This window comes from Ochlerotatus camptorhynchus, unplaced genomic scaffold (assembly GCF_037179485.1).
Source record: "Ochlerotatus camptorhynchus isolate MF236.1 unplaced genomic scaffold, CSIRO-AGI_Acam_v1.1 ptg000099l, whole genome shotgun sequence".
NCBI classification, from domain to species: domain Eukaryota; kingdom Metazoa; phylum Arthropoda; class Insecta; order Diptera; family Culicidae; genus Ochlerotatus; species Ochlerotatus camptorhynchus.
The window spans coordinates 906,391-918,749 of NW_027040589.1; the positions used below are offsets into that span (position 1 = coordinate 906,391).

Below are 12,359 nucleotides of genomic sequence, written 5' to 3' on the forward strand. Positions count from 1 at the left end.
AGTTAGTGTCAAAAATTACAGAGAAGGATACATATATTCATACAAACAGGGCGCCATTACCGAGCATGGAAAGCTGGTTAGCTGATATCATATAATATAGGCTATCTGGATTTCAAAAGTCATGCCTAGGATTTCCGATCAAAATTTGACGTATGAGTGCTCATTGCAAGATAGCCTACACTGAAAAATTGCAATAGCAGGTTCGTCACCAAAGTTTTCGAGCCGCTCCGTCGTCACTTCGTTTGAACGATGGTTCGGAAAGAAGTGAAGTTTGCAAAGGTAGTTTCAAATATGCGAGGGGCACGCACTAGTCTTTCAATACTACGCAGCCTACTGACCAAATGTTTAAATTCTTGTCATTACTGCTTTCATTACACTCTAAATTTTATTAAATACTTTAAATACTGACAATATTTGATACTTAAATCACCTTAAATTATTTTCAAAACATTTTATTCTTATTCAAAACAAATTATTTGCCATTACATTAATTATCGTTAATTATATGTTGATTACTTTCAATACCGCTAAAAGTATTTAAAATCAAATGATTACTGTCCTCAAAGTATTTAAATTACTACGATGTATTTTAAATATCACGCACTCATACCTGGTAGCTCGCCTGGTAGTGCGCGCCCCTCGCAAATATGTTTTTCAATAAAGTAAACCACAATTAAAAGTTATAACAAGACCGAAAATAATGCATAACTTCATGGAAAAGGTCTGATTAGTAATGTGCGATTTAAATACGGTTAGGTTTAATTGAAGACAACATATCAAGAAGACTGGCAACTTTTCCATTTTCTCATACGACCGCTATGAGACCGAAACAATCGCGTCATCTGCCGCTCAAAGGTAATGCTTCGAAAGATTTGATAGCAAAGATTACTACCTCAGAAGAAAGGTTTGTGTATTTGCTCATTTTTCTATTCAGCACTTGCACCTTTGCTCGAGCGCAGCGCTACTGTATTTGTCGCTTGGATTCTGGCAGAGTTGCCAGTCTTCTTGATTTGATGTCTTCGGTTGAATTGAATTTACTGAACATTGTATAAAAATGTACTAATGCTATCAGTGTTTCGTTCCATTAATCCAAATTTCAGACTAACAAAATCGCGCCATGTATTAGGGTACATCGGAATTGATTATAGCATATTATGCTCCCTCTCTACATTAAGTTTTCCTTTCAACCCACACAGGCAAATCTTTTTGACATAACAAATCCATAACCGAAACGTTCCATACATTGATTGCCTGTTGACTATCCATTGCGATCATTGCATACGCAAAACTCGCCTTATCACTCGCGCACATATGAAATAAGTCGCCTTCAACGGAGGTTCATTGACGTAATAACCCAGTCGTTTTAGCAAAAAAAGAAAATATTTAAGTGCCATTTACGTGAGTAAAATCGTCTCATAGTGCCAGAAAAATGTCCCTCATGTCCACGGCTCGACAGCTGGCCCGTTTTGCCAGCCGAAATCAACTTCTTACCAAGGTAAATGATTCGGGTTTCGTAGTATAGAAGATCGCATAGTTATGACATCCTATCTTTCGCGTTTCAGTGCCTGGCAACTCGAATGGTTCACAGCGAAACGCAGAATTCGGCGGCTGGTGGCGAGCGCGCTAAATTTCCAGGAGCCCAAGCGGCTTTCGTCCGTATGCCAGTGATGTCGGTGCCAGAAAACGCCGAACCGATTCCAATCTATCGGGTTATGAATGCTGATGGTGTGGTTGAAGATCCGTCACAAGATCCTAACCTGAGTCTCGAAACGGTTCAGAAAATGTTCCGAGATATGGTTCTTTTGAACACCATGGATAAGATCTTGTACGAGTCGCAACGTCAAGGTAGAATTTCCTTCTACATGACCAACTTTGGAGAAGAAGCCAGCCACATCGGAAGTGCCGCTGCCTTGGACTCCGAAGATTGGGTTTACGGACAGTACCGAGAGGCTGGAGTTTTAGTATGGCGTGGCTTCACGATATCGGACTTTATCAACCAGTGCTACGGCAACCTCGAAGACGAAGGGAAAGGTCGTCAAATGCCAGTGCACTATGGGTCCAAGAAGTTGAACTTTGTTACGATTTCATCCCCCCTGGGAACGCAGATTCCGCAAGCCGTCGGTGCTGCTTATGCATTCAAGCGTCAACCGAATAATAACCGATGCGTGATCACGTACTTTGGTGAAGGAGCTGCCTCTGAAGGTGATGCGCATGCAGCTTTCAACTTCGCCGCAACACTTGACTGCCCGGTGATCTTTTTCTGCCGGAACAATGGATTTGCCATTTCAACTCCTTCGACGGAACAGTACCGAGGGGATGGTATTGCCGGACGGGCTGCAGGATACGGAATCGCAGCACTACGATTCGATGGAACGGATACCTTTGCCGTTTACAACGCCACCAAGCTGGCTCGAGAATACGTGCTGAAGCACAACAAGCCGATAGTGCTGGAAGCGATGCAATACCGTATTGGACATCACTCGACGTCGGATGACAGCACGGCTTACCGTTCGGTTGAGGATTTGGAAATTTGGAACACGGTTGAGCATCCGATTTCGAAGCTGAAGAATTACATGAAGCATCGCAATTGGTTCAACGAGGAGGAAGAGGAGAAACATGTCAAAGCGGTTCGCAAGCAGGTTCTTGCCCAGATCAACCAATCGGAGAAGATTCCGAAACCGGACTGGCGCGAGGTTTTCCAGGATGTGTACCACGAGATGCCGGCTCATTTGAAGGACCAGATGAAGCAGATGGAAGAACACGTGGAGAAGCACAAGGAGCATTATCCTCTAAAGGATTTTAAACATTGAAGCAGCCGAGATCGACTTTTGTCCCGAGTGACAGTGAATAAAGTGCATTTATTATAATATAACGAGAATCTTAGCTTAAAACTATGTGTCTTCCTGATTGTATACAATATATAAGCTTTTTGAAAAAAATAAATTCATATTTTTGAATGAGAGGGTAATTGTTGTTTATATCAGGCTTTCAATTTTTAAGATAAACAAAACATATTCTTTAAGATAAATAAATTGTTATCTGATAAAATTGTAAAGCTAATTAATTGTAGAGGAAAAATAGCCCTGCTTTTGCTGTATGAAAATTCTCTGCAGGCTAAACGACTCGGTTCAAGATACGTTTTGCACTACTGTTTCCGATGTTTTCGCATCATTCTGAACAGTATACTCTATAGTTTGTTTATCAGCTCTCTAATTGAAATTAACTATAAATAATACGAAATTATCTTTGACATGCATCACCTATAAATAAACAACCATCGGTGCAAGCCTCTACCCTCACCGCCTCTTGCTTGCGATTCGAGATAAATAAAAACAAAATGCGACGACGCAACCTTACTATTTTGGTTTGTTGTGCTCTTCTAGTCGAACAGATTGTAGCAACCGAAGGTGTTTGTCAAAACCGGAAACGGGCCGATTGTTTGTTTACTCTGGAAAGCGGTAACAGTTACTATCGAAAAGGACGCTCTTCCGATATGGCCAGCAAACTGTTCGCTTGTGATTTTGAAGTTTTCGGAATAGTGCAAGGTAGGTGTGAATTTTGTTTGCTCTGTACTGCGTTATGTAAAATGATTCTGATCCGCGTTTTCTGCATTACAGGGGTGTTCTTTCGGAAGGTAAGAGCTTAAAAATAGATCTTTCTCGGTGAAAGAAGTTTTCTGATGGCGTTTATTGTTCTCGGTGGCGGGCGTAGTACACTCAGAAGCAGGCTATCACTTTGGGACTGAAAGGATGGTGCAAGAACACCCGCGATGGAACCGTTAAAGGGCAAATGGAAGGCGAGGTAAAACCGATGAATGAGATGTAAGTAACCGTTCGAATTTTAGTCGCTTGCATGATTACATCAAATGTAATTTTATTTTTTTTATGTTACAGGAAGCACTGGCTACAAACCAAAGGAAGTCCCACTAGCCGCATTGATAAAGCTGTTTTCACTGAAATGAAGGAAATAACCAAATTTTCGTTCAACGATTTTTCTATCAAGCATTAGACTAGTCACAACAGCACACTTCATTATTTTAAATATAATTTCTGGGGCCAATCCACATTTGACATTGTTTTTGCAATATACGAGAGCTCCGGAAAGCATGTGAAGCGTGTGTTATTATAGACCTATTTACGCGTTCATATCTACAAGACGAGTGGTGCCGATGCCCATTTTTTCAACAGCTGTATTGAATTTTGTGTATTTCCCAATAATTTCGACCATACATTTGCAATGCCAAAAAATTACACGTTATTGTTATTGTTTATTGAAAAAATCAACTGACAATTACTATCTAAATGAATAAAACTTAAACTAAATAGTTACGGTCAACGGTACGGAAAAGGCCAAGTAGCCGATGACGAAACACGTCAGCTGATACATTGAAGTCGAACATATAAAAAAAGTTGTTGAATTGCCGGCTGATTGCTCGAACTGGTGTTGTGTATAATTCCGGCTCCGTGGTTCCAAAAACAGAAAGTCGCGTTGACGAAGAGACCTCTCAGGGGCATACATATTTAGCTGTGACAGCAGTGTTGGGCAGTCAATGTCACCTGTAAGCAGCTTTCCAGCGAACATAGCTTGAGCGACCGTCCGTCTCACCTCTAATGGCTCGATTCCCAGGTGACGGCAACGCTCCTCGTACGGTGGCCAGTTCGTTGGGTCACGCCAGTTGAGGAAACGAAGAGCATATCTCACAAACTTGCGTTGAACGGATTCAATTCTAGTGATCCAGCTAGCATGGAAAGGGCACCAAACAACTGAACTTGACTCCAATAAGGATCGCACAAGCGAGCAGTAAAGTGACCTGAGACATAGCGGGTCACGAAACTCGTCGGCAATTTTGAAAATAAAGCCCAATTGTCGCTTAGCTCTGGAGATGATGTCATTGTAGTGGATTCTGAAAGTGAGTCTGCAGTCCAAGGTAACGCCGAGATCCTTTATGTGCTCTACACGAGCAAGACAGCGTCCGTAGAGAACATAGTCAAACATGATTGGTTCGATTTTTCGGTGATAGGAAATAATGTTACATTTTTCTATGCTTAGACTCATCAAATTTCTTGAGCACCAGTCAGCAAAAATACCTAACATATTCTGGAGATCCCAGCAGTCCGAGAGGCTTTTAATAATTTTGTAGATTTTCGTATCGTCTGCATAGAAATCGCGACATCCTGATGGTATCAGCAAGGCGACATCGTTTAAAAAGATCGAAAATAGTAGCGGTCCTAGGTTACTGCCTTGCGGGACTCCCGAGTTGTTTGAGAAAACATCCGATTCAGACGCGCCAATCTTGACATGTACATAGCGATTCACCAAGTAAGATCTGAACCAATCCACAGCAGTTGACGAGATGCCAAGTATCTCCAGCTTGGCCAGCAAGATATTATGGTCCACCGTGTCAAATGCAGCTTTTAGATCCATATACGCAGTATCGACTTGCCATCCTGAATCCATGCATCGCAAACAGTTAGAAGTGAACTGCACCAGGTTCGTGGACACGGAGCGCTTCGGGTAGAAACCGTGTTGTTCTGTATCGATATAATTTTTGCACCATTTATGATAATCTCGAACAGTTTTGAGCAGGCACACAGGGAGGTGATTCCACGATAATTTATGACATTCCGTTTATCTCCTTTTTTGTGCACTGGGAACAGATAAGAAAGTTTCCAGCGGCAGGGGAACTCACATTGCTGTGCCGAGAGATTGAATAGCCTCGCAAGTAGAAGGCAGAGATTGGCTACACAACGTTTTAGAACTGATGACGGAATGCCGTCAGGTCCGGAGGCGAACGAGAGCTTCAGTTTGCGTGTTGCGGCTATCACCATGTCTTCTGAAATGCGCGGAATAACGAAACTAAACACATCACGTGGCATCCCAACAGCAGCATCCAGCACTTGTGTTGGCGAAGCGGAGAAATCGTTGAACACTTGCTTGAAATGACGAGCAAACAAGTTGCATTTTTCTCTTTCACTATTAGCCGAGTCATTCCCGAGAAACATGGAACAAGGCAACCCGGATTCCTTCCGTTTTGAGTTGACAAACGACCAAAAACTTTTCGGATTTGTGCGAAGGTTCGCTTCCGTGCGTCTCACGTGTCGATTATAGAGAAAACGATTGTAATTTCGATAACTACGACTCGCAAAATTGAACAGTCGTTTGTAGTACGGCGAGCGAGAGTTACAATACTTTCGGAGGGCGGCAGAGCGTTGACGTTTTAGCACGCGTAGGCGTGGGTTAGACCATGCAGGCTTTAGCGCAGGTCGTCGAGCTGGGACAATGCGGAAAATAGCATCTTCCAGTGCAGCACTGAAAAAATCCACTGCATCATTCACGCTAGGGGCAGTTTCGATAAATTGCCAATCAATTTCCTCAAGCGCAGTGTTCAATGCAACATAATCGGCCCGGCGAAAGTCCAAAGAGTAGCACTCAGATGACGGCGTAAAAAGAATCGGCGCAGGTAAACTAAATGACACGACGAGAGCGGGATGATCGGCATCTAGATCAATCAGTGGCTCGACCGGCAAGGAAACAGAAGTGCCCGGTAGTGCGGAATCATTTGCCAGGACAAGATCTAGCAAACGTCCATTTCGGTTCGGAAAAGTATTCACTTGTGTGAACCCGTAAAAGTTAAAACCGTCCAAAAGAGCACAGCAAGCAACCGGCATATGCGAAAGCAGTGGATCAATTAATGGTGTGCCACTGTCTGTTAAGCGCCACTGCAGACCAGCTTGATTGTAGTCACCAAATACGAAAGCGGGAGAGCAGGGACTTAATTGTGACGAAATTGACCCTAACGATTCCACATGCTCACGGATGATCGTGCAGTCGTTTTTGCGGTCGGGAGCCAGGTAGATTGCGCCTACACTAAGCTTGCTTTGTGGAAGTTCTACGACAATCCACAGCTGTTCCAGTTGACTGGAAATGGGTGACGTACTTACGTAGCTGGCTAGTCTAGTAGATACTGCAATCAGGACTCCACCACCGCGCGATTTTTGACTGTTTAGGGTAGACCGGTCAGTTCTGAAGACGGAATAGAGTGACCCGAAAAGTTGCGATGAGTAAATTCGGTCGTCCAGCCACGTTTCCGTCAGCACAATCAAATCATATTCGGCCTCTGCAACAGCCAGGAAAAACGAGTCGATTTTAGTCCTCAGCCCACGCACGTTTTGGTAGTAGATCCGGAGACCATTCGAGGAGCAATCACGGGAACTAGAAATCGAAAGGACATCAGGTACCGAAAGCTCGGAATCGCTAACATACTCGCCTGAGGTTGCAGGCCGGAAGCCCCCGACACCATCTTCGACCACAGGACCGGGACGATGACGATGGCGGATGTCTGCAGCAAGCGTGACTGGGTCGGGAGGTTCGGAAGCTTCCTCAGTGCCTGTTTTAGGGTGTCCCGGATCCGAGGAAGAGCAGGTGGTGGCATAAACCTGCTGGTAGTTGGCAGGACGGATGCATGGACATGATGTGGCTAGTGTGGAGATCGCAGAACCGGAAACACAGCTAGAAGTTGAAGCGGTATTAGGCAAAGGAGAAGCTGAATCGTCAATATACTTGCCAGTAATAGCTGGCTACCCGACCTACATCTACACTCAGGGCCGAGACGACTATGCAGAGCGCTGGCTGGAATAAGCGCGACTGAGACAGAGAAATCAGGGGCTTCCACAGTGCTATCCACGATGCGTCTCGGTGGTGATGGTGGTGGTCCAGAAGCAAAAAAGGTAGCAGCATTATTCTTGGAAATCGTGTAAACATCATGAAGCGTTGTACTGGAACACGGAAACTGATCAGGCAAATGACTGTAACTAATGTATGCATACTTGCCTGACGACGCTGCTTGGGAGACCTTACCACCGAACTCGACCGCAGGGCCAGAACGACTCTGATGGCAGGAAATAGAACGGCTTTGATGGCGTGGTCGTGGTCTTATATAATAAATCTTATTTGTTAACTGCAGCTTGTGTTTTGTGTAGAAATAGGAATTTGAGCGGGGTTCTCTCTGTTTAAACTCTTAAGTATGACGCACTTGACAAAGATGATCCCCAGCGACTCACCAAGAGCTACTGATTCCGATCAATAGCGCTGCGGATTCTTCCTCCTTCTATGGATGCTCATGTGGGTTGCAGCTCACTGCTTGCAGGCAGCTTCCGTCGTGTACTGGAGAACAATGTTCAACGCCACGCGCCTAAAGCACTGCTGCTGCTGCTGATGCCGATGACCGGACACCACCATACATGGTGATTGGAACTGAATTCGATCAAGCGGTTGAGGGCAGCCTTGATAGCTAGCTGCTTGCGGGAGCCTTTCGTTGTGTACTGGAGAACACCACCACTCACCACGGGGTGATTGAATAAACACCGTTTGGTGAGACCGGATGAAATTCAACTTTGAAATCTGTATTAGGAAAATCGCTTTTCGTAGGCAATCGGTTATAATTTTAATTATCATAGGAACAGTTGCACATTCGTGCAATTTTCAATAGTGACATTTTGAAAAATGATAAAGTCTTAAATTGAACAGATGCGTAGAAATATTTCTGATCGATTGGGGATAAAATTATTGAAATTAGTCCAGGGGCAGCTGAGTTATTGACGTTCAAAATCATTCATAATTTTGTTACATGTTCCATTTTCTGTCTTCACAAAGTGTACCCCCATACAGAAAGCACAGACGTAGTCCGTAGTCCTACGTCAAAAAATCAAGCTGACGTTATTGCATCATAGAAATCCAAGCACCGACTTTGGCTGATCATGCGGGATTCTTAGTTTTCATGTTGTACTAAATTGATGGCGATTATTTCAAGTAAGTATCGACATTTGGACCATGAATTCTAATGAAATATTCTTCACCTGGACATTCTAAGTCTTGATATCTTAAGTATTTATCTTCAAATCTTTTATATTTCTTCAAGTCCCGATTTTTTTCCTTTTTCATGGTACAGGATACCAAAAAATAAGTCAAATAAACAAATGTCCCAGAGTCTAGCAATTTAAATTTTTTTGATAATTTTTGAATCTTTTAAATTCAATGGTTGAATTTACTAAATTGCTTCTTAGGAACTCATATCTGGATATCGTTGCAAATTTTCGATTTAGGATCATTCCAAAAAGTCTTCAGAACTGCTTTTATTTTCAGGATTTTCCTCAATAGTCCGAAGATTCTGCCGAGAATTAGTTTAATTCCATTTAGAATTAAGAAATGTAGCCTTTCTAAATTTCCTTGGATTTCACCTCAAAATGCACACTTAGAAATTTTCGCCGACTTCGGTAATTTTTACCGAAATCTGAACAGCTGAACTGTTCGGTAAAATTTATGAAATTCAATTCAAGCAATTTCAGCTACTTTAAAACTGAATCTACACTAAAATGACAAGATTTGATCATTTAACCAAGGTGGAACATATTTTAAAATTATTTTCAAATTCAATAGCCTTTAAAATGAAGGTCAAAGTTTTACCAACAATCAATACGAAACTAACGATTTTAAATTGGCTCACTACTTGACTAGCCTATTGGTCCCAAGCAAACGATTAACGTATCCCATTCTAGTCGAAATTCTAGTACTACGCAATGTTTGTTTTGATTCGCTATGAAAGTTTGACAGATAAAATGAGGGGTTATTGGTTTTTCCTATGTTTCGAGGGGTGAATCGATTAGCTTGGGACCGAAGATAGTACCAGAGCTGAGCCAAAAAGTTGAGCACGTTATTTCGGGAGCTTCTAGTCTTAGAGTTACCTCTATGGTTTTACCGAACGTTCAGCTGTTCTGATTTCGGTAAAATTTACCGAACACGAAAACAAAATCTTAGTGTGTGCCTTTTAGAGGATCTCTTGGAATTATTTTGGAATCTCTAGGAGTACTACTCATAATTTCTTTTGAAATTTTCTCAAAATATCTTGCCCAATCCAATCCAAAATTTCTTAAAATTGTTATAAATTCTTTTAGAAATTTTCTTGAAACTATCTTCACCAGCATAAAATTCTGCATAGAATTTTTTGAGCTATTTAAAAAATTAAATTACTATAGAAGTAGTATCCATATGTCCATGCAGCTCTCCTAAAAATTGCTCTTTGATTGATTGTTTGTTCAACATTTAAGAGGTTTTCAGTCGTAGGTGATCATTAGGCGTAGTTTCAGGATTGTAGTCAAGTTTGCCTTAGGGTCTCGGTTGGTCCTTCATATTCCTTTCGATTTGCTTTAAAGTTCCCTGGAATTATAATCATAGTCCCCAGAATAGTCTCTTCAGAACTACAGGATTCTCCCCGGAGTTCCTTTTGTCTTAGATTTCCTCTACAACTATTCTCAAACCAGGGTTCTCATCTGATCACTCAATGCGCCGATTTTCTGAAATCCACATACTTAAAATCAAGCAAACACAAAATTTGCTTCCTTGCACCGAAGACAACAAATCAAGAAGACTGGCAACTCTTCCATTTTTTCATGTGAACGCTATGAGACAGGTACAATCGCGTCATCTGCCACTCAAAGGTAAATGCTTCGAACGAATTTGATAGCAAAGATTACATGATCAGAAGAAAGGTTTGTGTATTTGCTCATTTTTCTTTGCGTTGCTTCCACCTTCACTCAAGCGCAGCGCTATTATATCTATCGCTTGGATTCTGGCAAAGTTTCCAGTCTTCTTGATTTGTTGTCTTCGCTTTCACCCTGTGTAAGTGTAAAGTAGAAATACTCAGAAGGAGAGATGGGTGGAGAAAACAAAATACAATTCGGCAGCTGGGTTTTGCATGTAAATTATCTTGCTAGAAGCGAAGACAATATATCAAGAAAACTGGCAACATTGCCTGAATCCAAGCGACAGACACAATAGCGCTACGTTCGAGTGAAGTAACGCATAGAAAAATGAGCAAATTAACAAACCTTTCTTCTGAGGATGGAATCTTTGCTATCCAATTCGTTCGGAGCATTTACCTTTGAGCGGCAGATGATGCGATTGTGCCTGTATCATACCATACACGCTAACTTGAAAGTACCAATTAAACTAAATTTTTATTTTGCACGTACATCTAATCGAAAAGTCATGTGAAATGCTAGCTTCTAGCGAAGACAACATATCAAGAAGACTGGAAGCTCTCCCATTTTCTCATACGTACACGCTAACTAACCCATTAATGATAAAAAAGACCAAATTTTTAAGAAAAGTGGCTTAACTCATTAAATGAGCAAAAAATGTTGCCCATTAATGAGTATCTGTTACCCATTAATAAGTAACTGTTACTCATTAATCGGTAACTGATACTTATTGATGGGTAAATTTTTTTACTCAATAATGAGTTAAGCAATTTTTCTTAAAAATTTGGTCTTTTTTTTATCATCAATGGGTACTTTCAAGTTAGCGTGTACGTATGAGAAAATGGGAGAGCTGCCAGTCTTCTTGATATGTTGTCTTCGCTAGAAGCTAGCATTTCACATGACTTTTCGATTAGATGTACGTGCAAAATAAAAATTTAGTGCATCGCAATGTTTTGCACATTTCTTGGTGCCATGAATTAACCAACAAAGATCAGTTAATCAATAGATTTAGGATATAATTTTTGATTCTAAAAACTAGTGGAATTTGAGACGCATACGAAAAATTGTGCTGATTGAGTTTCTATTTGATTACAATACTCTCAAATATGATCTGGTAGGAATAAGAAATCTGAAAATCGAATGGGAACTATCGATTGGATCAGATTTTGACAGTTCATTTGACTCAAAACATTCTAGTGTAAAGCAGCGGAGAAGAGAAGAAAGACACACACCCTGAAGTAACAAAAAACTCAATGTATAATATAATCACAGACAAACAGACATAACTCTCACAAGTTGTTCATCGAACAAGCATTTAACGGTCCATTTAAAAGTATCTCAGTTGGTAGTACTGCCACCTGTGGCACGCATAGTCAATTCCCTTGCGTTTGACGTTTACACACTACCGCCATCTGTTCAGCGTACTACCCACCACCGTGTACTCAACAGATGGCGGTAATGTTTTAGCGACGATGTTTTACAATGAGAAATATTCAATGTGTTATGTCTGTTTGTCTGTGATATAATCATTGCTCAGAATTTCAGAAAATTGTGTCCCTTAACGCAAAAGAACGTAAGAATTCCATAAGGACCACTTATGAACTATAGCCACAAGAAATCGGTATGGTTACCCTAATAAACGGATACCATACACTAACGATATCATAGATGGTACGACCATACCGCATAAAGTTGGGATGATATCCCGAATTGGTGGTTAGGCGCTTCTTATGGTATGCGGGATAATTTATTTGCCTTATGAAAAATCGTGTTGTCAAAAAAATAATAAACCCGAGCAGACTGGACCGAACCATGGACGTTGAG

The 12,359-nt window shown here is 41.5% G+C and overlaps 3 protein-coding genes across 3 annotated transcripts in view; all 3 read left to right on the plus strand.

Moving 5' to 3' along the window:
* The window catches only part of LOC135698975 (uncharacterized), a 298,346-nt gene that overhangs the window by 250,216 nt on the left and 35,771 nt on the right, over positions 1-12,359 (plus strand). The window lies entirely within an intron of this gene.
* On the plus strand, positions 1,270-2,872 carry BckdhA (Branched chain keto acid dehydrogenase E1 subunit alpha). Its single transcript, XM_065219063.1, has 2 exons — positions 1,270-1,495; positions 1,563-2,872. The coding sequence occupies exons 1-2, from the start codon at positions 1,430-1,432 to the stop codon at positions 2,808-2,810; spliced, it is 1,314 nt and encodes a 437-aa protein (XP_065075135.1). The 5' UTR covers positions 1,270-1,429; the 3' UTR covers positions 2,811-2,872.
* Positions 3,274-4,252, plus strand: Acyp2 (Acylphosphatase 2). The gene is made up of 4 exons (XM_065219064.1): positions 3,274-3,545; positions 3,618-3,634; positions 3,712-3,821; positions 3,894-4,252. The coding sequence occupies exons 1-4, from the start codon at positions 3,338-3,340 to the stop codon at positions 4,006-4,008; spliced, it is 450 nt and encodes a 149-aa protein (XP_065075136.1). The 5' UTR covers positions 3,274-3,337; the 3' UTR covers positions 4,009-4,252.

What these genes read in the sequence shown, in the direction of transcription:
- BckdhA (XM_065219063.1), top strand. Translation starts at nt 1,430, where the DNA reads ATGTCCCTCATGTCCACGGCTCGACAGCTGGCCCGTTTTGCCAGCCGA. An exon ending in GAAATCAACTTCTTACCAAG is followed by an intron (nt 1,496 to 1,562) that starts GTAAATGATTCG and finishes TTCGCGTTTCAG; the next exon opens with TGCCTGGCAACTCGAATGGT.
- Acyp2 (XM_065219064.1), top strand. Translation starts at nt 3,338, where the DNA reads ATGCGACGACGCAACCTTACTATTTTGGTTTGTTGTGCTCTTCTAGTC. An exon ending in GTAAAACCGATGAATGAGAT is followed by an intron (nt 3,822 to 3,893) that starts GTAAGTAACCGT and finishes TTTATGTTACAG; the next exon opens with GAAGCACTGGCTACAAACCA.